The 27,886-nt window shown below is 39.9% G+C and overlaps 2 protein-coding genes across 2 annotated transcripts in view; one reads left to right on the top strand and one right to left on the bottom strand.

Annotated features, from left to right (window-relative positions):
- SMARCA5 (SNF2 related chromatin remodeling ATPase 5) overlaps positions 1 to 1,457 on the top strand; it is a 47,332-nt gene extending 45,875 nt beyond the window's left edge. The window contains exon 24 of the mRNA XM_082611631.1: positions 188 to 1,457. Within this exon, the coding sequence (XP_082467757.1) occupies positions 188 to 253 (66 nt within the window). The 3' untranslated portion in view covers positions 254 to 1,457. The remainder of the gene's footprint in view (positions 1 to 187) is intronic.
- Positions 1,458 to 10,770: 9,313 nt separating this feature from the next.
- FREM3 (FRAS1 related extracellular matrix 3) overlaps positions 10,771 to 27,886 on the bottom strand; it is a gene marked incomplete at both ends in the record, with an annotated part of 39,523 nt that continues 22,407 nt past the window's right edge. Inside the window, 3 exon segments of the mRNA XM_082611239.1 lie at positions 10,771 to 11,000; positions 13,687 to 13,821; positions 26,402 to 26,632. Coding sequence (XP_082467365.1) covers positions 10,771 to 11,000; positions 13,687 to 13,821; positions 26,402 to 26,632 — 596 coding nt within the window.

The following is a 27,886-nucleotide window of genomic DNA, read 5'->3' as shown; positions in this document are numbered from 1 at the left end:
GCATTAAGGTATTTATGTTAGTAAAATATGTAGATAAGATTATTTGGAGAATTAAGTTATTCTGGTTAAGAAAATTAATACCTGTTACTAAGTGGCAGTTATTAATAAATTGCCACCATGAGTCTTCCAATATATTTCATGTTAATATTACTCTTGTGATGAAGATAATCCTTCTGTTTGTTTGTAGACCCAGAAACGTAAAATGGATGGAGCACCTGATGGCCGAGGAAGAAAAAAGAAGCTGAAACTATGAATACATATTTGTTTCATAATCACTAACTTTAAACCAGTAGTTCTTTAATTTACGGGTCTTCATAAGATGTACTGTACAATGCTCAATTGTTATGTCATTCAAAGACATCAGGTTCATCTGTTTACCAAGCTAGAAACATAGTATGTAGTTTCACTTTTTTAAATGCAACAGCTGTGCTGAAATTTTTTTATCATTAACACTTGAAGTAATAAAATAGGCTTCATTTATTAATAAATGTTTCATTTGATTTATTTTTATATTATAGTTCCATTTGTGAGGCTTGTGACTTTTGTTTATCAGCTATAATTTCTACACTTGTAAGGCTTAAAAAAGAAGCAAACAAGTTAAAAAAAAGAAAATTGCAAATAACATTTGTCCCTTCAGTCTTCACTTCGTTGTGTACTTGTTTTAAATCACTTTGCCTTTGCAGAAGTTTGGGTATCTTTGTAGTGCTATTCAGTCTCATCTGGGAAGATTATGTAAATTGCATTCTCCTTGCTTATTATATGGGTAGAATGGGAAAAAAAGGCAAGACAAATTCTCATTAAATTCTATGCATATTTCTGTTATGCTTTCTGTTTCTGTAGTTGGTTCTGAGGTGAATATGCCCTATTCTGTTTGGAAGAATGGCCTTTTAGTTATATAGCCAAAGACATTTAGTATTTTCTGGTTCCTTAAGGTGTTGTTGTACCATTTTGTAAAAGGAATATTATTATTACTTTTTTTAATTGTTTGGTAAATATTTTTGACAAATTACCTTCTGAAGCAGCCACAGCTTAGAAAGATAATGTCAGAACTAAGGTGATTTTTTTTTTTTAAAAAGACCCAGCCAAAATAAGGTGTGAATTTGTCATACTGTTAAAATGAAATTGGTAAAATGTATCCCCTTCCAGTTTACTTTTTTGGGTTTTAGAGTAATTGAACATTTTATTTTATTATATTTAAAATAATTTCTAAGTGTGAGCAGCAAGACTGACTATAATTCCAGTTTTTATTTTCTATGGACAGACTTGATAAACTGGAGACCCTGAAGCAGGATTACCCAAATTGTAGTGTCAGGATTTTAGCTGTACCAGAGGCCTTTATGTGCTACACATAATTTGTATAAAGTTTTATATGTGCAAATTGGGTACATAAATAGTCTCCATTTTTCTAAGGGAATGCAATAAATGTAGCATCGTGAATAAATATAACTTTTATAATCCTTAAGTGGTCTTTTCTTTCCATTGCTGTAATTTTCTTTTCGCATTTGATTTTTGCTTTTTTCCTTAGGACGTTATCTTTTTTCCTTAATTGGATTTTTTCGTCTCAGATTTCTATCAGTTGCTTTCATTTGCCCACACATAATTGGGATTTTTATTTATAAGGGTGATTTCTATAGTATTACTACTACTGCTTGCTTTTAAAAAGTGGGATTGCCGCCATCAGTGTCAAGCAAAATGCAGCGTTTATGGCAATTTGTGGAGTAATTTGGTTTGGTTTGTGTTCCCCCCAAATTGACTTCTTTATAGCCTTGGATTCTTAAAGTAACAGTTATGGATCTAATATATGCAAAATGTGAGGAATGGTTACTTCTTCCATGAAAAGAGCTATCATTCTTAACAGTGGTGGCTTTATTTTGGAGGAAATAATTGGGAAAATATAAGGCCAGAGAAAACTTTACAGAGGTCACAAAGGAAGTGGTGAGTTCAAGAGGAAGAAAACACAGCCTAATTGTGTGTGCGTGTGTGTGTGTATGTGTGGTGGAGGAGGTGGGAGGAGGTTGAGAGTGGAAATACAAAAGGAACCTAGTGCCAGCCCTTCAGAGCTCAGGGACATGGGAACGTGTACAGGGAAACACTTGAAAAGAGCATGAAAGAAACAATATTAAATTTAGCATTGTGGTTTAGCCAATGTGTGAGGCATTTGTGTTTCCCAGGTCAATTAGGATATCACTCTTGTATGTCTATCCAGAATAAAGTAAAGCCAAGTTTTTATTTATACTGCTAGTTAAGGGAAGGAAAAATGATAACTAAGCTCAACCCAACTGTTTTAAAAGAGGAATTGGTGGTTGGAGTGGACTCAAAATTGGAACCCAATTTCCAGTTGATTTCTGCAATTTCCAGTTGAGGAATAGGAGGGCTTAAATAGGTGGAAGGAATGGTCCCTAAAGCCAGCCTAGAAGAGGCTGGGTGTTTACACAGGTGACCATGGTCACAGTCTATTGTTACCCAGAGTACTTCATTTAATAGTTAATTGAGCAAGGCTCTCTATATTCTGTTGGGAAGATTATATTCTATTGGGAAAATATACAGGTAAAACTAATGAAATGTAATCATTTTAACTTCAGTCTTTTAAATATTAATGTAACCTTGGAGAAAAAAGATAATGGAAAATTTTCCAATAGCAAACTTATAAAAAAAATTTAGGGTATTTCATATTCATATAGTAGACTTAAGGTGTGTGCTTTAATTTTGTAGCAGTGCTTACATATGCTCAATTTAATGTGTTAAAGTTTTGTTTATTTCCTTAGGAAATCTGAACTGAATAGCCCTAATTGAGGGTAGTGGCATTTATGGATCTCTAAATGTTGGTCTTTAAAGGATACTGTCTACAATATTAAAAAACAACCCAATCCAAAAATGGGCAGAAGACCTAAATAGACATGTCTCCAAAGAAGACATACAGATGGCCAAGAAGCACATAAAAAGCTGCTCAACATCACTAATTATTAGAGAAATGCTAATCAAAACTACAATGAGATACCACCTCACACCTGTTAGAATGGGCATCGTCAGAAAATCTATGAACAACAAATGCTGGAGACGGTGTGGAGAAAAGGGAACCCTCTTGCACTGTTGGTGGGAATGTAAATTGATAAAGTCACTATGGAGAACAGTATGGAGGTTCCTTAAAAAACTAAAAGTAGAATACCATATGACCCAGCAATCCCAGTACTGGGCATATACCCAGAGAAAACCATAATTCAAAAAGACACGTGCACCCTGATGTTCACTGCAGCACTATTTACAATAGCCAGGTCATGGAAGCAACCTAAATGCCCATCATGAGACGAATGGATAAAGAAGATGTGGTACATATATACAATGGAATATTAGCCATTAAAAGGAACGAAACTGGGTCATTTGTAGAGACGTGGATGCATCTAGAGACTGTCATACACAGTGAAGTAAGTCAGAAAAATATATTAACGCATATACGTGGAATCTAGAAAAATGATGCAGATGAACCGGTTTGCAAGGCAGAAATGGCAACACATGTAGGCACAAACGTATGGACGCCAAGGGGGGAAAGCAGGGTTGGGGGGTGGTGGTGGTATGAATTGGGAGATTGGGATTGACACATATACACTTAATGTATAAAATAGATAACTAATAAGAACCTGCTGTATAAAAAAATTCAAAAAAAAAGGATACTGTCCAGTTAAGTGTAACAGGTACATGATAAGATAGTAAAGAGGGTCAATATGTTAACATTTAACACTAACCAATTAACCTGCCAATTTGTTGGTGGTTTCAAGTAATTGTTTTTCTCAAATAGGATTATGCTTTGTAATATTTTATTTCGTATTTGTGTATTTTAAAAATATTGCTATTTTTTAAAGATCAGTATGTCAGTGTGGTAGATAAGTTCAGGTATAGTAACATTTTAAGGAACATTTATAAGTCCCATTTCTGAGAGGCCACCAGCCCTTAACACCAGACCCTTCCTGTCAGTGTGTCTCAGGGGGAATTAATTCAGTGGGCAGGCAGGCTCAAGTTGAAAAAGTATGAACAGGTTGAATCAAGTGCACAATAATGCACTTGTTTCAGGCATAGAACACAGTTGTCCTGATTCCTATGACCATTTTAAAGGCAGGGGCAGCTCTTTGTGAAAATAATAGTGTAACCTATCTCATTGTATCTGGAGCCAGAATACTCCTGCACAGCCCTCACACTCGGATTTGTGCACCAAGTTTTAGAATTACTGCCTATGTGTAGGCAGTCACTCATTGAACACTGGTGAACCTTGACAGCAGAAGCAGTCGGGGTAGTGTTCTAACGTCCTCACCATGTACACCTCTTTCTCAAACTACTTTTCTTTTCTGCTTATATCTCAGGCATCACTCAGTACTGCAAGTTGCACTTGGAAAAAAGTATCACCCTGAATCTGATGTATTTTGAAAATGGAGATAACATAGTAATCTTCGGACTTGCAGTGGTAAACTAAAACCTTCACCTGGGAGCTTGTAAGAAATGTAGAATCTAAGGCATCATGCCAGACCTGCTGAATTAAAATCTGCATTTTAATAAGACCCTCAAAGGTGATTCATATGCACGGGAAATTTTGAAAAGCACTGCTTTAAACTGCCAAAGTAAAATAAAATGAAACCTTAATAGTTGTTTAACAGATATATTAACATGACATCATCAGGGTAACAGATCTTTTAGTTTAGGTCAGGAAGATCATTCAATACTATTTCAGAGAAAATGCTTTTATGTTGAATTTTGGATCTGCAGATAGTTTTAGCAGGGGTTCCTCTGGTGAGCTGTAATATACTAGCATTTAAGTCACCACATCTCAATTACATTGGAGCAGCATGTGGTCCGAGGAGCAGCATGTGGTCCGAGGACCAGCAGCAGTGGCAGCACCTGGGAGCTTGTTAAAATTACAATTGCTCAGATCAGATCACAGTCCATTCTGCCGAATGAGAAGCGGGGTTGGGGGCTCTCCAGGTGATTCATACTGAAGTTTGAGATGCACTGGGTTAGTACCTCTCACTATACTTGTTGGTTTCTCCTTCCTTTAAAGGGAACAAATGTTACATAACTTTGGATCGTGACTTGCTTTTTTCTACTCACATTTATAAATTTATAAATCCAATTATGAGACTATAAAAGGAAGCAGGCTGAGTGTGTGGGTCATTAAATGAATCGTGCCTGAGTCATCTCATTTTTATAACGAAGGTGAGGCGTTCATGGGTAGAGCTATAAGCCACCTCTCCTTATAGGGATGATGTACAAACAGTGGTTAAAGAACCAGACGTGGTGACAGAAGGGTTTTGGGTGAGTGTGTCATCTCTTTCACAGGAAGGACCATTTTTAACATCAAAAGTTATTCTCAGCACATGTGTCCTGCTGTATGTTGTCTCTTTCGAGACATGGTTGATCTGGTTTGAAGTCAGAAACTTTTGTCCCCCTGTTGACGCACTGACGACAATATCTGCTGCTAGGGATGGTCAAGGTCAGCTTGCGGCATGGTAGACTTCTGAGGAGTCACCATAACTACTGAGTGGAGTTACTGTCTGGTTGCTGTTAAAGTAGCTTACAGATTGGTCATTTTTCTGATCTGCGACATCAACCTTATGTCTGAGTAGAAGGGAAGTCAGTAACATGAGCCAGCTCAGGAACTGGAGCTGCGTCCCCCAAATGGACATGGTGCTGCTTGGAGGATCCATACCTATAGTTTCTAGTCCCATGAGCTGTGCCACCTGGGAACAAGTCTGGAGGAAGCTGGCTTTTTTTTTTTTTTTTTTTTTTTTTAAGGACTGTTATTATTTCCAGTTTTTTTATTTTTTATTTTTTTTTAAACCCACATTTGTTTATTTATTTATTTTTGGCTATGTTGGTTCTTCACTTCTGTGCGAGGGCTTTCTCTAGTTGTGGCAAGCGGGGGGTCACTCTTCATCGCGGTGCGCGGGCCTCTCACTATCGAGGCCTCTTTTGTTGCTGGAGCACAGGCTCCAGATGCGCAGGCTCAGTAGCTGTGGCTCACGGGCCCAGTTGTTCCGCAGCATGTGGGATCTTCCCAGACCAGGGCTCGAACCCGTGTCCCCTGCATTAGCAGGCAGATTCTCAACCACTGCGCCACCAGGGAAGCCCGAAGCTGGCTTTTTTAAAAGGTTCGGGGTGATATGCTGAGTATGAGTGCCCTTGTTTTTATCAGCAGGTATATCTGGAGATAGAGTCGGGAACTCAGGATTGGCTCTTCTGCATTTGAAGGCTTTGCCCCCAGCAAAGGAGAGTGCGGACTGATAATATTCCAGACTCCTCTTTCCAAACGCTCTGTTTGCACTCTTCTTCTCTTTTTTTTTGGCTGCAAGCTTGCGGGATCTTAGTCCCCTGACCAGGGAATGAACCCAGGCCACAGCAGTGAGAGTGCCAAGTCCTAAGCACTGGACCTCCAGGGAATTCCCTCTGTTGGCACTCTTTCTTGATCCGACAGTATAAATCGTATGTATGTACCACTCTCTTCAAGTTGCGAACTTTGAAAAAAGAAATCTGCTTTGAGGAAGTTAACACAGTAAGAGAAATTATAAGGGGGTGGGAGTTTGGAAGCTATCGTTAAAGGCATTGGTGGGGCTGCACTTCTTCCAGGGGCTCTAGAGGAGGATCCAGTTCTTGCCTCTGCCAACCGTCCATGGCTTGTCACTCCAATCTCTGCTTTTATGGTCACATTGCCTTCTTTTCTGTGTCATCTCCACCGATTCCTTCCTATAAGGACACTTGTCAATACAGTTAGGGTGCCCCAGGATTATCTTCCCACCTCAGAATCCTTAACTTAATCCTATCGGCAAAGATGCTTTTCCCATATGAGCTATAGGGCTTACGGGTTCCATGGATTAGGACCTGAATTCTTTGGGGGCCGTTACTCAGCCTGCTACACCTGTCAAATTCAGTTTGTTTCGTTTCCTTTGTCTTACCTCCCAATGTTTAGAGACACATTCAGTGAAGCCCAGTTACTGAACTCCACTTACCTGTTCTTTTTCTTTTCACTTCTATTGTACTTAGTTTTGATGGCTTGCATATACTTCTTGGTGTCTGGCTCATTTTTCTAAAGTCAGAGCTAATGTTCCCAAAGGGACCCCATACGACTCTGTCCCAAGTTGTGATAATACAGTAGAGAGAAGTCATTACAACCTGTTTAATTTCCTTAATTTCATAAATAGCAACAACTTGCCATTGAAGAGATGTGTTTACCAATAGAACTATACAGTAAGTTGTGGAAAAAATTACTGATAATCTCATTACCCTAACACAAAGTTCTTATCTTTTCGAGGCATGTCCTTTTAGTTTTTTCCATATATATATATATTTTTTCAGTACGCGGGCCTCTCACTGTTGTGGCCTCTCCCGTTGCGGAGCACAGGCTCCGGACGCGCAGGCTCAGCGGCCATGGCTCACGGGACCAGCCGCTCCGTGGCATGTGGGATCTTCCCGGACCGGGGCACGAACCCGTGTCTCCTGCATTGGCAGGCAGACTCTCAACCACTGCACCACCAGGGAAGCCCAGTTTTTTCCATATTTTTTAAGGCTTGCAGTAGCAACATGATCACTGATAATCTAGAATTCATTATGCTATGAAGTGGCTATCATGATTCAATGAACTATTTCCTGAGTACTGGACATTTAGGTTTCTTATTATTCATTATTATAAAAAAGGTTAGTAGGAGCAATATTGGGGTGACTAGTGTCAAATAAATTTTAGAATGCTTACCTGGCAGAAAACTAATTGTGGAGTCATCCTCTGTCATCACCTGAGCCCTGGTGGGTGTAGCAGCACAGCAAGGACCTGTGGCTGGTGTCTCCACTATGGGAAGTGAATGCCCTTAGATGCCTTTTTCATTCACCCTGTATGTGGGCTCCTTAAATTTGGCACTGGGTGCTGGAATGAAATGTACAACATCTTTCCATTCATAGTTTACACAGTAACAGTGACATCATGGGCATCTGGTATATCTCCATTATGCCTTCCAAATCCCTAAGAAAACTAAAATATTAAATGAGGAAAAATGTATATGCTTTTTCTCCATAAAAATGTTATCACCGGGGAAGAATATGTGAAGAGTGAAAATGAGCCCAATTTTCCATAGTGTGTGTAGTTCCTTTCTTAGAAGGAAATGAGGCATGTTTCACTCTTTTAAGCCGTTAGATCACTTTCATTACCCAGCTACCAAATACACCGTAGGTTGTATCTAGAATACACTAGTTTTTATCCTAGAAGCCTAAAAAACTTAGTTTTGCTTCCCTGGCATGTCTTACTGGGAGGAAACTGGGAATGTAACAGATCAACTTCATAGAAATCGCTGTGGGTAATGGCACCCAGAAAAAAAGATGTATGCATAAGCACTGCGTTCATCTGAATGTAATTCCTTAACAAAAGACAGAATAAGGGAGAGAAAGAGAGTGATTTTCTGCAAAACACTGAAAGGCTAGGATTAATTTCAGGTGCAAAATAGAATCCTCCATGGCTTTTTTTTTTTTTTTTTAACAAGGCTGATAATGTGAATTTCTCCTGGGCACAGAAGTACTCAGTGGGAAGGTCAAATTGGTTGCTTCATTTGGAGACTAAGTCAGGGCATCAGTAGGACCTGTTGGGTGTATCTGAGAATTATCATGGCCAAGACGTAGTTTTCTCATTATTATTATTTTTTTAAACATTTATGAAGGATCCATATCTCTCTGACATGCTGGAGAAGGCCAGTAAGTGTTTGTTGAATTTGAGTTTAAAAGATTTTTGATTGTGGTGGTTGGGAAAATTGGAAGATGAGGGTGACTTTCTGTTGGTAGATATTTACTCAGACAGGAATTAGAACTGAAAGGGATCTTAACAGAAATGGAGTGCAAACTTCTCATTTTACAGAGGGAGAAGTGAGGTGAAGAGTTGTGAAGTAGCTTGGAGAAATCTCCTCTCTGGTTGGCGAAGCTGATGTTGTCTAGCAATGAAGCAAAACCTGGGCTGATGGGAGAGAACGACTTCTCTACCTATCTGTGCAGACCCCATGGTAGTCAAGAGCCTTCTTACACTTGCTCAGTATTTTGGGAGATGGCTGCTGCTGCTTTTTTTTTTTTGCATTTGTAGTTTTTTAAATTTATTTTTTATCAAATAATACAATGTTGTGTTACTTTCTGGTGTACAGCAAAGTGATTCATTTATACATATATATATATACACATATATATTCTTTTTCAAATTCTTTTCCATTATGGTTTATTATAGCATATTGAATATAGTTCCCTGTGTTATACAGTAGAATCTTGTTGTTTATCCACCCTATATATAATAGTTTACATCTGCTAACCCCAAATTCCCAATCCATCCCTCCCCCATCCACCCTCCCCCTTGGTAGCCACAGGTCTATTCTCTATGTCTGTGAGTCTGTTTCTGTTTTGTAAGTAAGTTCATTTGTGTCATATTTTAGATTCCACATATAAGTGATATCATATGGTATTTGTTTTTCTGTTTCTGACTTCACTTAGTATGATAATCTTTAGGTCCATTCATGTTGCTGCAAATGGCATTATTTCATTCTTTTGTATGGCTGAGTAGTATTCCATTGTGTATATGTACCACATCTTCTTTATCCAGTCATTTGTTGATGGACATTTACATTGTTTCCATGTCTTGGCTATTGTGAATAGTGCTGCTATGAACATACAGGTGCATGTATCTTTTCGAATTACAGTTTTGTCTGGATATATGCCCAGGAGTGGGATTGCTGGATCATATGGCAACTCTATTTTTAGTTTTCTGAGGAACCTCCATACTGTTCTCCACAGTGGCTGCACCAATTTACATTCCCACCAACAGTGTAGGAGGGTTCTCTTTTCTCCACACCTCTCCAGCATTTGTTATTTGTAGACTTTTTGATGATGGCCATTCTGACCAGTGTGAGCTGGTACCAGGAGATGACTTCTTGAAATGGCTTCTGTCATGTGCCATGCTGGCTTGAGAATACGTTAAGTCATGTCTGTAATACAAATTTAAAAAGTGTTTTTACAAGAAATACCTAAAAGATAATGATGGGGCACAAAGATGTGGTTTTCAAAATAGTTTGGAAACTCTAATTTATGTAATATTAGCTGAGGCACAATAATGGTGATTTATATTGTCAGCTTAAAATGAGTAAAGAAGCAATTGGCAGTTTGAAGATTTTACAACTCTTTAAATTTTCTTTGTTCTCTCTTACGATACTTGCATTTTTACAATTTATTGTTTATTATCTTCTTTTATAAAGGAGTTTGCAAAAGAAGGGAGAGTTGATGAAAGGATTTCCCTTCTAAGTAGCCCTGATAAAGACTTGTGGAGGAAAACTGAGCAACTGGCAAAAAGGAGGTTTAGGCTTATCTGCAAATCTCAGTAAGGTCACTCAGCACTATAACCAGAAAAACTGACAGAGGATGAGGGTATCTCTACAGTTGAAAAGTGCTTCCTGTCCAGCATGAATCAGCAAAGAAAGGTCGACCCTTTTATTCCTAACCTTTGATTTAATTGAGGACAGTGGGTTTCACTGGCCTTGGTAACAAAGTAAAAGAAAATAGAAAAAAACAAAGAGCACGGTCTAACAATCCTTTGTCAGCTGGATCCTTTCTCTGTTTGTACATATTCATACAGTTACATAAACTAGATTTGCACATATCACCAGAATATATGTAACACCAATGTCAGTTCAATACCACTGATATCCTGGAGTTGCTAAGATCTGGAAACTGTTGTTAGGAGATGTGTTTTGGCTGTTTCCCCTCCCTTGAAGTCTTTCAATCAAAAGAATGACAAGCACTCTGTTTAGAGTCAGTGACGGTGTCATTGATGAAAATGGTGGTTTTACTGGGTTCTCCCAGAGGCATCTGGAGAAGTAATTCAAACCTCTCTGGACCCTCTGAGATGGGCTGTCCCAGGTCATCAAGGATTGTCAATTGGAACATCTCAACACACACTCCTGGAGCGAAGACCAGTTTTTGGCTAATGCCAACATAGTGTAGTCCCGCTAGTGGGAAAGGAAAGCCAAGAGTGAGACTGCAGAATTCACTGCCAGAAGTTTTCCTTCAGAGAAAAAAAAATTCAGAGAATGTCTGTAGCATTCTTCTATGTACACAGCACTTTCAGACGCATATTTTTTTGGCTTGATCCTCAGAAAGGGGAAATTTCCATGTTCTACCAAGTGCCGCAATAGCCAGTGATCTGTCACCACATGCTCTCCATCACCTTCCAAGCACTTCCACAAAAATCCCACTATAGACTGACGGCTCTCTGAAGGCAAATTCAATTTGCAATGAAAGCGTTTCCCTTTTCTATTTGGAACTGTTAGGATGATGATCATGACTTTTATTTTGACTAGGTTTCACTCATTCACCTTTGCCAGACCTCTGGTTTAACCTTACAACATTCCGCTCTATTTACCCGGCCATGAAGGTTCTGCTATTTTCTGGGTTATTAATCATTTTGCAAGCTGGCTCACCTGGTCATATCGCTTCTTTGCTACTTATTTAAAAAGTCATCCAATGTCATGACAAATTATAATTAAGAGACTAAAATAGGAAACCCTGAGTGATATAGATAAATATATAAATAAATGGAGGAATAGAATATTTACATTGTCTTAAAGTATCTCTCCACAAAAGTCTTCTTAATTGCAAAGGAAGAAAAGTAACTTTATAGTAAAGAAACCTGGCAGGTACCACTTTAACCAAGTGGTCAAAGTTAATACCACCAACAGTGGGATAAATTGAAATTGTGTGCAGTTGGGTAGAATGCAATGAGAATGCAGTACCATCTCTGTGATATTCCTGCTGGAGATGCATAGCCTGAATCTGATTATGAGGAAACATCAGACAAGCCCAAACTGGGGGATATTTTACAAAACTGGTTTGTAATCTTTTTTTTAAAATTTTTAGTTTATATTGGAGCATAGTTTATTTACAATGTTGTGTTAGTTTCAGGTGTACAGCAAAGTGATTCAGTTGTACATATACATATATCTATTTTTTTCAGATTCTTTTCCCATATCGGTTATTATAGAATACTGAGTTCCCTGTGCTATAGAGTAGGCCCTTGTTGGTTATCTATTTTATATGTAGTAGTGTGTATATGTTAATCCCAAACTCCTAATTTATCCCTTCCCCCTGGTTTGTAATCTTGAAAAATATCAAAGTCATGAAAGTCAAGGAAAGACAAGGAACTGTCCAGATGGAAGAAAACTGAAAGACATGATGACTAAATACAATGTGTGATTCTGAACTGGATTGTTTTGCTATGATTTGGGGGACAACGGGTGGAACTTGAATGACGTCTGAAGATGAGATTGTGGTAACGTATCAGTTAATTTCCTGATTTTATGCTTGTACTGTGAGTATAGAGGAGAATGTCTCTGTAGGAGTTGCATTCTAAGTTTTTTGTTTGTTTGCTTGTTTGTGGTACGTGGGCCTCTCACTGTTGTGGCCTCTCCCATTGCGGAGCACAGGCTCTGGACGCGCAGGCTCAGCGGCCATGGCTCATAGGCCCAGCCGCTCCGCGGCATGTGGGATCTTCCCGGACTGGGGCACGAGCCCGTGTCCCCTGCATCGGCAGGCAGACTCTCAACCACTGCACCACCAGGGAAGCCCAACAAATATATATAGAGTGAGAAATAGCTCTGTCTGAAAATTACGAGAAAGAAAGGAAAGCAAGAAAAAAAAAAGAGCAAAACAACAAAAGAACTTTAAGGATCATTACTGGTATCCTGTACAGTATGATGTGATATATTCCCTCAAGTGTTATAACACGTTAATTCTCCTAAGAGCAAGCTCTGGGCTGTAAAGCTGCCTTTAGTTTCCTTAACTGTTTCTGGGGTACATGTTGAAACTGGGTTCATGTTTTCATAGATACATTTTCTCTTTTTGTCTTGTCAGTTCATGTAGGTTTTAGACTGCTGAGTTTTATTTGCAGGATTTGTGTTTTTATTTAGTTTTTATCTTTACATATTCTCATGCGTCTTGGTTGTATACGATGCTAATCCTTAACTCTGCTGCCTGTCCACATCCCAGGAGACTAAAATGTCCCTGTTAGCAAATGAAAAAATGTGGGTATCAACGTAGATGGAAATTTCCCTTTCTTTTTCTGAATCCTGTGCTTTTTATGTTTTTTTTTTTTTTTTTTTTTTTTTTTTTTCTGGTAAAGCAGCTGACAGGCTCACCAGAGGAAGTGGTATTCAGAACCATTTAGCTCCACTGCCAACCAGGCTTTGATTGTCCACATCAAGAAAGGCAAAAGGAAGTGGGACATGAGGACATGCTGCTTGAAGCCAAGGAAAATGTCCAAGAATCAGAAGTGAGACTGTCCTACCCTCCTAGGAGCTAACAGATTCCTGGATTCACCCAGGAGTTGGGACCTGCTCAGCCATCACAGGTATGTCTTGATCTGAAATACTGTTTATGAGCAGCTTATGGTATCTACAAATGTTCTCAACTTTGGAAGATTAATTTGGTCCCAGGCAAGTGGTTAATGAACAAATCATAAAGGTCGCTGAATGAATATTCTATTTATTTTATAAAGAGCAGAAGTCATTCTATGTGCCCAGGTAGGAGAAACTTTAAATCAGAGCCCATCCACAAAGACTAGGCATGCTACACTGACAGACTAGACCTTACCCTATACTCATGTCATGATAATGATACATTTTAAAATGGCCCGCTCACCTTCTGCTGGTGCCGGCTCTGTCTTCCTGGAGTGCACGGTGACAGAGGACACTCGGGAAAGGTCAGTGCCTGTTCTCCAGACACAAACCTCCATGGAGCCAGCACTTTCATCAACACCAAAGTGCAGGGCAGGCTCTAGGGAGACATAAAAGGACAAACGAAGACTGCTTCAGCCTCCCAGGCCCCCTCTCCTTTGGCCCTGTGGGAGCCTGGGTGTTTGTCACAATCATCAGACATGACAGTTCGCACAGGCTCGACGAAAAACAAGCAAAACACACACAAAAAAACACATCAAGGAGTCACATGCCATGGCTTTGATTCCAGGAAGTGCAGTGAGATAAAATCAGTTAGAATTCTATTCATTTTTCTGCTTTAAGAGATATCTGTGGGGCCTCCCTGGTGGCGCAGTGGTTGAGAGTCCGCCTGCCGATGCAGGGGATACGGGTTCGTGCCCCGGTCTGGGAGGATCCCATATGCCGCGGAGCGGCTGGGCCCGTGAGCCATGGCCGCTGGGCCTGCGCATCCGGAGCCTGTGCTCCGCAACGGGAGAGGCCACAACAGTGAGAGGCCCGCATACTGCAAAAAGAAAAAAAAAAAAAAAAAAAAAAAAAAAAGAGATATCTGTGGCACAAAGAAATTTCCCAATTGGGAAAAACTGGCCAACTAGCTTGTAACCCAGGTAAAGTCAGCTATTGTTTGGGAAAAGATGGTGGGGAATTCAGGAGGCTTTTTCTCAGGAGAGAAGTGCCTTTCATGTTGAGGGGCAGTCCAGGGGTCTGAATTTGGGGGCTGCGGCTATGCCTTTTACCATAACATTTGCTTATTACAAAGATAGAAATTCTGGGGATCTTGTTAGCTGAGATGCCAGAAATGCTACCCCCAGAGGCAGAAAAGCCCGCCCCCCCGAAAGAGAAGGCTGAAGGCAGCTGGGGCGGGCATCAGACTCTGAGGGTACGTGGAAGAGAACAGCACATCTGATGGGAGGAAAAGCTTGACAATGAGAAAGTCAAGATTCAGCCAAGCAGACAAACCCATCCATCTCCAGTTCTCCCAGTTCTAAAAAGCAGCCTATGAACTTAGCTGACTCTTCAAGGCTTACACAAGGTTTAGCTGTTACACTAGATAGACTGTCACGAAAAAGGTTTGGAAATGAATGTTTTTCTTTGGACTGTGAAATCCAGAGGCAAACAAATGTAAACACCAGGCAGCAGCTTCACCATGGAGGCATGACTCCTGAGACAGTAAATGGAAAATCAACATTACAGAGATGATACCTTGGGAAACACAATGCAACGTAGAAGCATATTGGAATGAAGTTTACATTTTGGAAGGTAGAAAGCCAAAGTAATAAGTACTATTTGCTCAGGATGTATTTTAGTAGATCTCTTTGTGCTGTGGAGAGTTTTACCAAAACTTTGACCATGGTGTATAAGAGCTCCCATAATCTGACTTGAGTCCATTCTTTCTGGAGTCATAATGTATGACACCTGACCCTGTGCCCTGTGTTCCAGTTACACTAGCTCTCCATGAGCCAGCACAGCACATGGTCATGGCCTCCATCTTCGCTGGTGATGTTCTCTGAGCTGAAACTCCCTTCCCAACATGTTAATTTCACACAGTCCTTCTGTAAGACTTTGATTGGGTTACCTGCTTTGGGAGGCCATATATGCCCTTAAGAGGTTAGTTGTTCCTTACCCCGTGCTCCCCTGACAGTTTGCATTGCTCTATAACTGCAGTGATGGGTCACACTTGCTAGTTGCTGTCTTTAGGTGCACTGCAGGTAGGGGCCTGCACTCAGAGAAGGGTGGGGTGATCATCCTCTCTTTTTTTTTTTTTTTGCGGTACGCGGGCCTCTCACTGTTGTGGCCTCTCCCGTTGCAGAGCACAGGCACCGGACACGCAGGCTCAGCGGCCATGGCTCACGGGCCCAGCCGCTCTGCGGCATGTGGGATCTTACCGGACTGGGGCACGAACCCGTGTCTCCCGCATCAGCAGGCGGACTCTCAACCACCGTGCCACCAGGGAAGCCCCCATCCTCTCTTTTGACCCAGAAGTTTCACTCAATTTCCCCACTGTTGCTAATAGATGTTTCTGATACCTCCAAGCCTGGGACAAGAAAGAGGGAAGAGGGGCAAGGGGAGCAGGAAAGGTCTTTCTTGATGGGTTTTTATCACGGTGATCACATTCTCGGATCTTAGAAGATGGAAGAAAGCGGATTCTGTTTCTCATGGGCACTTTTGTGTGTTCTTTGGAGATCTCTTGTTCCCATAGTTGGGTATTTCTCATCTGCAATTCCCTTGATGAGGGTGACCACATCCCTATCCTGGCTGGTCACTTAATTCTTCCTCAACCATCAGCATTCGGCAATACTTGTGCTGGGGATTGTTCATCCCTCTAGATGGCGCTTTTGGACAAGACCTAAGATGGTTCCATTCTGGCTCTCTATTGTGTGCATGGCTCACTTCTGGTCCACGGCAACCCTCCTGCATCCTTTGCCTTGATAAACCCTAGGAATACTGCCTAATCCTAATGCACTCCCTCTTTTTTGCTCATCCATCAAAGCAGCCAATCAGCTTATCTCCTACACTGAGACTTTCCAGGTAGAGCCAGACCCCAGTTCTCTGTATCCGCCACAGTGTAGGTGACACACATTACACTCCCCAAATGGCCTTGTGATTTAGCACCTCTTTGAAAAGCTAAAATATTAAAGCCACCATTCTTATACACCATTCTTTGTTTTTATCAGAGCTCTAGAAGCATCTCAAGATCAGGGACCACATTCCACACGTCTTTATGTCTTTATATCCTTAGAAGCACATCGGCTGGTATATTATAAGTACTCAAGAATTTGTCAAGTGGATAATTTTAACTCACTTCTGATATACTTTGAGCTTATTACAAAAGTGTTTTTTTTTTTTTTTTTTTTTTAAGCTGGGACCAAGTGATCTTTTTTAGCACAGAAATTACTCTGTGTGGTATTGGGGAAGGGAGAGAGGTAAGAAAGATTAAAAAAAAATTTGAGTTATGTTACTGTTCAGAGAAAAAATGTAAGAATCAAGCTTCTCTGAGTACAGTAAGATACACGATGTAAGAGGAGAACAAGTGTCACTTAGAAAAAAAATCATGAAACTCTTCTGAGATGCTCTGTATATTGAGCATCAGGAAGTTTGTTGAAATAGAGAAAAGAGCACTATCTCCAAGTCGTCTTCACCCTAGCTCTGTCTAAAAAAACTGAGGTGCTGGCAATAATTCTTAAGGGCGGGCAATTATGAGAGTATGATGTTTTGACCACATGATACTTATGTTAAATGGATGCTATAGATGTGTTTTTATCTCCTTTAAGAGAGAATGTTCTTTAAATGGAAATAAGAAAGAAATATGACAAGGTAAAGCTTTCAAAAGAGATATGACCATCATTTAAAAATGAGTTCAATGTCCAGATTCAGAGAAATTTCATGCCAAGATCCAAAGAGGACTTGCAGGTGAAGTGACAGAAATACTGTTGGTAAACTTGGACAAACTACCCGAAACAGAATGGAGGCCAAAAGATGGAAGACTGGAAAATGTTTTTTTCAGTTACCTCAGAAGAGAAAATAGATTCTGGAAACAAACTGGTAAGCTTGATTGCTAGAAAAATTCTGGAACAGCTTATTTAAACAGTTTCTGAATTTTTGGATAAGAAAGAGGTTATTATGCTTATGAGTTAATATCAGTTCTTTAACATCTAGTTTCATGAAATCAAATTTAATTTTTTTTTTGTTTAGTTAAACAGACATCTATTGGACATCCTCTATGTGTTCTAAATGTGCTAGTTACTGGGGATGTAAAGAGATGTGCGTCCTAGTGGTTGAGGTTATTTCTGGTGTAATAGGGCAGCCACACCGATGCCAATCAGCTAAACCCTGAGTGCTTTGACAAAAGAAGGAACCAACCTCAAGGCTCAGAGTGGGGAGTCTTGGGAGAAATAATGCTGTACTAGACTCAAAGAATGAATGACAAGTGATCCATGAGAAAGGGGGGAAGAATGTTCCCAGCGGAGTGGCTAATATGAAAAAAGGCACAGGGGCATGACACAGCCTAGCGTTTGGGGAGGAATACAAGAGTGTGTTTCTTAGAAACGTGTAAGGTGAGAAGAGATGAATGAGGGAATGAGTTTAGAGAGGAAGGTAGAAGCCAGATCCTGCAGAGACTTGGATCCATTTGAAATAGATGGGACTTCACTTTCTAGACTCTCCGTAGAATGTGGAGACCAATTTTAAGCAGTGGAAACGTGGTTGGTTTTCTGTTTTCTGTACATCTGTCCAACTTCGGTGTGGGCCACAGACTGAAGGGAGAGTTAGGGCTACTGATCAGGAAGCTGTTGCAATTATCCATGTGAGACAGAGGATGGTTTGCACTTGTACTAGGGATGGAGTGGAAGAGATGGATGTAATAAGTGTCCTGAGCAGCATCCAGTGATTGGATGCAGGTGGCTTCTAGGATGCCCTGCACTCACAGCTTCAGGAGAGTGGGGCTGGGTTAGTATGATCACGTCTATAGCACAACCAACCGTTTCAGCTCAAGTTCGCTCAGCATAGAACCGAGGAAAGATAAAGCAGCCAAAAGAATTTGAAAAATGGGCTGTCTGTTTCCAGCCATGTTAAGAGAAAGAATATTTTCACTATGGACCTTGAGGGTCTAGGACCCTCAGCAATTATTTTTGGCCAAGCTAGTGGTGGTTCTATTGGCTTGACGGCATTGCTAGGATCCCATTCCCATGCTCATCAGCCCTTTAAGGAGAGGGTATCAAGCAGAGGATGCTGGTTTTTCCTAAGCTGAGCAAAGTGCTCGATCCTCAATAAATGTTACAGAATCTGAATGCAAGCTCCCTGGATCCAATAATTATTAACAGTGACTTTCTCAGAACAGTATGCAGCAACTAAGTTTGTTTACACTGAACAAAGACTCTTCCATCACTATTTCTGTACATGATTTTTTTTCTCCCATTGAAAAGCCTTCATGAGTTTGAGAATAATTAAGGATCAAGTCAGATGTAATAGAAGGCAGGGAAAAGAGCTTATTTGACTTTGGGGTCCTATACTAAGCGCACGGTAGGACACTATGAATGTTTTTTGAGTTGCTTGTTAAAAATCTACTAAAACCATTTCAAACAATATTGGAAGTAAACAATTGGGTCGTACACTGAATTCTGTGTTAATTTTCTTCCTTTATTTGCTGTATTTTTTTCTTTCTTTTTCTATTTGGCATTGGAAATGTCTGCAACTTCTGAACGTAGGAAGATTTAAAACAACTAAGATTTTAAAGTAAAAAGTAAGTGGTGGTATGGCAGGGCTCAAGGAGGAAATATGTCCTCAAGAAATAGATATTAAGACATATTTATTTTTGTACATTCCTGCTTTTAGCTCTTCCTACAGGTTAGTCTGTTTTAGCTCATCTTACTTATTTTGTTGTTCACATAATGACTTTGTAGTTCATATAATACTGTGGCACTAACAATTCATTTCAGGTGTTTCCGGCTTTAGGTTTTTTTTTTAAATTTATTTTATCCAAGTATAGTTGATTTACAATGTGTTAATTTCTGCAAAGTCACACACATATATACTTTTTCATATTCTTTTCCATTATGGTTTATCATAGGATATTGCATATAGTTCCCCCACAGTAGGACCTTGTTGTTTATCCATCCTATATATAATAGTTTGTACCTGTTAGTCCCAAACTCCTAACCCATCCTTCCACCACCACTGCCCCCCCATCCCCTCCACTGCTTGGCAACCACAAGTCTGTTCTCTTTTTTTTTTAATTAATTTTTATTGGAGTACAGTTGATTTACAATCTTGTGTTAGCCTCGTTTTATGGATTGGGAAACTGAGCCCCAGTAGCTCCACTTGCCCGAGGTTACGTGGGAAGGTAGTGGTATCCCAGACTCAGAGGCCAAGTCTTCAAGCCCCCAGTCCTGGCTTTTCTCACTCTATCATTTCACTTCCCCATTCTCTTCTTTTTTTCTTCTTCCATTTCTTTCCTTGTGCACCTTGACCAGCAATTAGGTCCAGCAGAGAATGAGCACAGATATTGTACTGGCATCACTCTTCGGCTACAGGAAAAGGTATGACAGTGAAGATAAAAGGAAGTTAAAGCTATAGATATACCGATTTCAACTTTTTCATGTTAATTCCTCATCACCCTAGAAAACTGAGAACTGGTTATAAAAGGAAAGAGCTACTATGAAGCAGAGTATGTAGAACAATGTTAAAAAAGTCCCTACATCCATAACTTTGCTTCTTTCTCTCTCATTTTGCCCGGCAAACAACTTCTGGGTCTCGAGAACTTGGTTCAGGCAAACCTGTCCCAACCTCTCAGTGAGAGATAGCTGCTCTAGCTATAATGCTAATCAGAACCCTGATATTTAAAAAATTCTAATCTTTCAAATAGGCTTTAAAAAGCCACATAACTCCATATTGTCATTCTTTTCTTTCAGAGTGTTTCTATTCCTCTGTTTGCCTCTTATATTTATCAAATAGACTTGACTAGGCAGTGATTCTTCAGAATCTCAAACAGTTAAAATTACTCCTATTTCCTTCTCTTCTGTGGAGAAAACAACAGATACTTTATATATAAGATTGTGAGTAACATCTCTCTCTCCAAAAATCTACATAATCAAGATTAATATTCCTAGTAGACACTCCCTAATATCTCTTTGGTTTAACAGAAAATATAATACAAATTCCAAATTTCTATGGAGTATACTGAAAATTCACATACTTTATTGTTTTTTTGACTTGAACACTTATAGGTTATTACAAAATATTTAGTGCAGTTCCCTGTGCTATACAGTAGGTCCTTGTTGCTTATCTATTTTATATACAGTAGTGTGTATATGTTAATCCCAAACTCCTAATTTATCCCTCCCCCCGCCCCTTTCCCCTTTGGTATCCATAAGTTTGTTATCTATGTCTGTGGGTCTATTTCTGTTTTGGAAATAAATTCATTTGTATCATTTTTTTTAGATTCCACATATAAGCGATATCACAAAATATTTGTCTTTGGCTTACTTCACTTAGTACGATAATCTCTAGGTTCATCCATCTTGCTGAAAATGGCATATTCCATTCTCTTTTACAGCTGAATAATACTCCATTGTATATATTTACCACATCTTCTTTATCCATTCATCTGTCGATGGACATTTAGGTTTCTTCCATGTCTTGGCTATTGTAAATAGAGCTGCTGTGAACATAGGGGGTGCATGTATCTTTTCAAATTACAGTTTTCTCTGGATATATGGCCAGGAATAGGATTGCAGGATCATATGGCAACTGTACTTTTAGTTTTTAAGGAACCTTCATACTGTTTTCCATAGTGGCTGCACCAATTTACATTCCCACCAACAGTGTAGGAGGGTTCCCTTTTCTCCACACCCTCTCCAGCATTTATTAGTTGTAGACTTTTTGAAGATAGTCATTGTGACTGGAGTGAGATGATACCTCATTGCAGTTTTGATTTGCATTTCCCTATAATTAGTGATGTTGAGCATTTTTTCATATGCCTGTTGGCCATCTGTATGTCTTCTTTGGAGAAGTGTTTTTTTAGATCTTCTGCCTGTTTTTTGATTGGGTTGTTTGTCTGGTATTGAGCTGTCATACACATTATTTTAAGAAAAAAATAGTTATCTTAATTCTAAGGGGTCAATTTTTGAAAATAAATTACACAATGAAGAATGCATAGACTTCAGAGTCTATACTTATTCTTAGCCCTTGAGACATGTGAAAATATCTTTAGGAACTGAACTTAGTCCTTGGCAATTTCTTTATTTTTTTCCCAAGGCTTTGATGGCTAGCCTCTTTCCCCCCCTTTATTTATTTATTTATTTGGCTGCATTGGGTCTTAGTTGTGGCCCACGGGATCTTCATTTGAGGCATGGGGGATCTTTTTGTTGTTGTTATTGCAGAGCACGGGCTTCTCTCTAGTTGTGGTGTGCGGGTTTTCTCTCTCTAGTTGAGGCGCGTGCGCGCTCAGTAGTTGTGGCACACGTGCTTAGTTGCCCTGCGGCATGTGGGATCTTAGTTCCCTGACCAGGGATCGAAACTGGGTCCCCTGCACTGGAAGGCAGATTCTTTACCACTGGACCACGAGGGAAGTCCCAGCAATTTCTTTTTCTTAGTGGACCAAAACTGGCCTATTGTACCATTCTGAGATCTTGTCCACAGGGTGGGATATTAACAAACAAACCCATTTAGGAGACCAAACTAACAAAAACCAAACCAACTTTTAATCACATTCATATTTTCCTTTGTTCTAGAACAATATAATACATGATAAATTTGCCATCCCCAACTAAAGAGCATATACACTCTTCAAACTCTGCTCCATCTGGTTTATCGCTTGACATAGCTCAGTTTCATGGAAGCTCTGTGCTGTATCTATAAATTCACACCAATTCTGGGTCTGTAACAGCAGCCCAGTCTAATCCTGTCTAGATCTGAACACAGCAACCCATAGCCACTCAAATCCTGACAGAGGCGTGTTTGAGAGATGAAGTGGTCAAACTGATTTGAGACTTACAATAAAATAGTCTGATCCCGTCCCTGTCTTTATCAACATTTTCTCTTGAAAGTGCCTCTTGTAGAAAGGACAACTGAGACCTAAAAAAAGTAATACTAGGGCTTCCCTGGTGGCGCAGTGGTTGAGAGTCCGCCTACCGATGCAGGGAACGCGGGTTCGTGCCCCGGTCCGGGAGGATCCCACATGCCGCGGAGTGGCTGGGCCTGTGAGCCATGGCCGCTGAGCCTGCGCGTCCGGAGCCTGTGCTCCGCAACGGGAGAGGCCACAACAGTGAGAGGCTCACGTACAGCAAAAAAAAAAAAAAAAAAAAAAAAAAAAGAATCCCCATGAGTTAGAAACTTCTGCTCCAAAAACATCAAATATACCTTGTGATATAAGCTGAGGTCTCTGGTGATGGTCTGGACAAATCCCTTATTTAATAGTGAAGAGTCTCCAAGGAGGACTGATGTGTGATTTCCAGATTGCTTTCATAAAGATGCTTTAGCAGTTGGGCCTCAAGCCTTATTAGGGCAATTTACCCAGTAGTTGTGTTATAACATCTTTATGAGGAACATTAGAGGTAGATTATGGGGCAGAATGGAATGTCTTACTGAGTATGGGTTTAATTCTCCAAAATTCAAGCTAGAACCAAAGGATTCATCTCAGACTAACTGAGCATGATGTTGTGTTGGTAAAGGTTTAACAAACAAAACAAAACACACAAAAGTACCACAGCCAGTTTCACTATCAATGTGAAGTCACTGAATCCAGTGTTGGAAAGAGATGCACCCAATTGTTTCTCAGGAGCAGTTATTGGCTGGATCCAGCAAGCCACTCCATCCATACTGACAGTGGCATAGATTTTCCCTCACCCATGCCCATCTCAGACATCACTGGGAGTCTGATAATCTCTGAAACTATTTTAAAAATTAATTGTTTCTTTACAGAGGGTATATATGGCTCAGTCTTTGCAGCTTCAGAGTACATTTGCTTTGTAAAAATCATAAATGATGCTTAAAGTCAGAGAGAAAGTTCTATCAAGAAGCTACATTAAAGGGTAATTGAATCACTCTATTATGGCATATGATAACTTTATGAGCTGGCTAGGGTACTTTATCGATGTGGAAATTGAGGCAGGGAACACCCCAGTGTCTTGTCCAGGAGTCAAATTCCCATTTCCTGATACAGCATTCATTCATTCATTCATTCATTGATTTATTGATTTATTGATTGATTGATTGCAGTACGCGGGCCTCTCACTGTTGTGGCCTCTCCCGTTGCAGAGCACAGGCTCCGGACGCGCAGGCTCAGCAGCCATGGCTCACGGGCCCAGCCGCTCTGCAGCATGTGGGATCTTCCCAGACCCGGGCACGAACCCGTATCCCCTGCATCGGCAGGTGGACTCTCAACCACTGCGCCACCAGGGAAGCCCGTCTTTTTTTTTTTTGAGGTCACATTTTAGGTCTTCTCAATAAGACCTACTTTTAGTGTGTGTGTGTTTTTAATGCTTTTAACAATCAGGTAATATAATTCATTAATGCATAAAATCTTTTCCAGCTTCATTCAACAAACATTTGATTCATTTATTGAGCAGATATCATGGTAAGACACAAGGCTGGACACTTAATATGTTGAGAAAAAGAAGCTACTCGTCCTGCGTTAACTCTTAAAATAATATTTCCACTGAAATTTCCTGAGCTGGGTATGTGGGTATGTGTGTGTGCACTTCTGTTATATTATTGTTATTTGCCATGCAGTTTGGGACATAAAAATATACACATATGCATCATCAGAATAGTCACTGAAATACGAGTATGAATACTGGTCATCTCTTGTTGATGGAATTATGTGTACTATTTTTTTGGGGGGCGGGGCTTTTCATTAGGCATGCATTGTGTAGTTAACATATATGTGTTTGTTTAAAAATATAAAATTTTGAAGTGGGTTGGTCCTACTCACAGAGTCAAGTGGAGAACTGAAGTAATTCTCTGGATTAAACCACATTTAATAGACTCAGATCTCTCCTCTGTATCATATATACATACACGCACAAAATTTCTTCCTCTCAGTAATGGAAGCAAGAAGGAAAAATATTGTAGTAGACCATCCTTTCTTCTTTTGGAACTATTACTAAGAGTTTACCCATAATTCAATGTTGAATTATCTAGCTAATCATTTGTTAATTTTTTTCTTCTTTATTTTCCTGCCTTTGGAAAACACTTGTCCCGAGTTACAGAGGAGAAAGACCAGTGATAATTTTCATTCTGCCATTTTACCTCCCTATGGTAGTCTACTCTCTGGACATCAATTGATTCTAAAGGTTGTCATCATGGAGGAAGTTAAAAGTGAATTACAGTTATTAATGTCATGTGAAAAACCTGATACGTTAGGACTGAGTTATTCAGTAACGTTCTCTATTTTCCCATTCTGGGCAGCCTGTTCATATCCATCTAGGAATCCAAATCCCATTTTATTCTTCAAGAGTCAGCTCAAGGGCTTCCCTGGTGGCGCAGTGGTTGAGAATCTGCCTGCTAATGCAGGGGACACGGGTTCGAGCCCTGGTCTGGGAGGATCCCACATGCCGCGGAGCAACTAGGCCCGTGAGCCACGACTACTGAGCCTGCGCGTCTGGAGCCTGTGCTCCGCAACAAGAGGCCGCGATAGTGAGAGGCCCGTGCACCGCGATGAAGAGTGGCCCCCGCTTGCCACAACTAGAGAAAGCCCTCGCACAGAAATGAAGACGCAACACAGCAAAAATAAACAAATTAATTAATAAAAACTCCTACCCCCAACATCTTCTTTAAAAAAAAAAAAAAAAAAGAGCTCAAATCCTGCCTCCTCCAAAAAGCTTAATTGTTTGGAATGATGGTGATCTTTCCACTTTCTTAGCTCAGAACTCTGTTTTGGCCATGTACCCTCACATCTGGCTTTCCTAATTGATTTATGTGTTTAAGTGTTGTTATCAACAAAACGGATCAGATACCTCATTCATTGGGTGGTGAGGGCAGTGTTTTCTATTTTTGTCTGCCGGAGTGCAAAGCGTGTAGAACAGTATTTCTCAAATTGTGTTTCAAGAAAACTAGAATTCAAGGATTTTAAAGGATATTCTTTGGGCACCACCAATTAAAAAAAAAAAAAAAGGTCTATGGTCTAATTTGAGAAAACCAGATAAACTAAGTTAAACAGGTTTTTTTTTTCTTTTTTTTATTGAAATATAGTTGATTTATAATACTGTGTTAGTTTAAACAGGTTTCTTTATAGGAGAATTTCTCAGGAGCCTTAATAAGCTAATGTGAATTATGATGCTTCAAAGGAAGGGAGATATTTGAAGTTTTCTAGACTTACTTGGTCCATGGAAAGCTTACTGACCCTGTTGTAGAAATTCTATTTTATTTTCTGTTATGCAGTTTGGGACCTGCTGATACAGGAGATTCTTCATAGATTCTTGTGGCATTTAACTAAGACTTCCTTCCTGATAGTTAAGTCATGCACTTCTAGGGGATCCCTGAAGTATTTCAACTCTCATGATAGTCGATGTGTCTAATTAACATTCAAATATGAATACTAAAATCTTCTTTTAGGGACTATTCTTCTACTATCACAAAAAGAGGCAACAAATAGCACGATCACTGGCTAACATTTTTTCCTTTTTAATTTCTCTGGGGAGATATTTGCTGAATGAATGAACCAATAAATGAGTAGAATGAGCCGATGAATTCAAGTCTGTGATGCACAAGTATAACAGAACTTTGTGGAACACATGCTAAAAACGAATCCGTTGGTTGGTTCCCAATGGCCACATCTAGGGCGAGGGATATATGAGGTCTCCACCTGATCCGGTGGGGAGCTCCCAGAAAATTGTGAGAAGATGTGGCCTGGAATGAGTCCTGAGGATTAGCCATTTGGGGGCGAAGCTGCGCCATATTTAGTGTGCAGAGAACTAAGAGTGAGGACTTGGGCCTTTGTTAAAGGAATGTTGGCAAACCTATATCCCTTTCAAAAATCCTAAGAACAAAGGAAAAATGACTGCCTTGGACTGATTTACTTAACTTTAAACCCTAAGTGGGATTGAATGTGTCCAGTGGCTTATGGAGCTTGAGAGAGGTATAAAATGCCTGAAATGGACCCAGGAACCCATATTAGTTAATAGGTCATACTAATAGGAACCACATACCATCTTCAGCGTTCACAATTTCAACAGTTGCCATTTCTGGAAACTCCAGTGCAGCCCTGACAGGGTTTGTCAGAATGATCTGGAAGGTCTCTGAAGCCTCATATTCATTGTCTGATAGAATTCTCACTCTCCACGTGGCTGTAGTCTGTCCGGGATTGAATTTGACCTGTTTCTGGCCCTTTCCTTTAAAATCTATATCTTTATTTGCAGTTTCATCTTTGGTTACAATGCCTAAACAAAAATCAGGAAACTATAAATATATAAACAAGTGACGGATGGGATATTCTTTCACATCTATTGTTTTTCTATTGTTGATGAAAAGCAAATAACACAGAAATTGCTTCTTTTAATGTTCCTAGAAGGCACTTATAAACTATACTTTTGTGTGTGGTTTTTTTTTTTTTTTTTTTTGCGGTACACGGGCCTCTCACTGTCGTGGCCTCTCCGTTGCAAAGCACAGGCTCCGGACACACAGGCTCAGCGGCCATGGCTCACGGGCCCAGCCGCTCCGTGGCATGTGGGATCTTCCCGGACTGGGGCAGGAACCCGTGTCCCCTGCATCGGCAGGCAGACTCTCAACCACTGTGCCACCAGGGAAGCCCTTTGTGTTTTTTTAAATCAAAATATAGCTGATTTACAATACTGTGTTAGTTTCACATGTATAGCAAAGTGATTCAGTTATACATATATCTATATATATTTCAGATTATTTTCCATTATAGGTTATTACAAGATACTGAATATAGCTCCCTGTGATATATAGTAAACCCTTGTTGCTTATCTATTTTATGTATAGTAGTTTGTATCTGTTAATCCCATATGCCTAATTTATCCCTCCCCACTCCCTTTCCCTTTTGGTAACCATAAATTTGTTTTCTGTGTCTGTGAGTCTGTTTCTATTTTGTACATAGTTTCATTTGTATTATTTTTTAGATTCCATATATAAGTGATATAATATTTGTCTTTCTTTGTCTGACTTACTTAACCAAGTATAATATTCTCTAGGTTCATCCATATTGCTGCAAATGGCATTATTTCATTCTTTTTTATGGCTGAGTAATATTCCATTGTGTATATATATATATATACACACACACACACACACATGCACACACACACACATATACGATGTGGTATATATATACCACATCTTCTTAACCCACGTGTCTGTTGATAGGCACTTGGGTTGTTTCCATGCCTTGGCTATTGGAAATGGTGCTGCTAGGAACATTGGGGTGCATGTATCTTTTTGAATTAGAGTTATAAACTATACTTTTGGCTAAGAGAGGGTGTCTAAGCAGAGGGGCTTGAAAGTGAGAGAAAAGCAGGGAAGGAGGAGTGACAGAAAAGAGAGAACAGAGAACAGGCATTCCCTTCTTTATTTTAGGAAATGTCTCTTGAGGGCATCTGATGTGCCAAACTCTGCCAGGTGCTTGGGATTCGGAGATGAGTAAGAAACTGTCCCAGCCCCAGAAAGCTCAGAGT

This window comes from Mesoplodon mirus, assembly GCF_964341445.2.
Source record: "Mesoplodon mirus genome assembly, chromosome: 2".
Lineage (NCBI taxonomy): Eukaryota > Metazoa > Chordata > Mammalia > Artiodactyla > Ziphiidae > Mesoplodon > Mesoplodon mirus.
The sequence above is the reverse complement of the archived record's forward strand: the minus strand, read 5'-3'. Positions and strand labels throughout refer to the sequence as shown.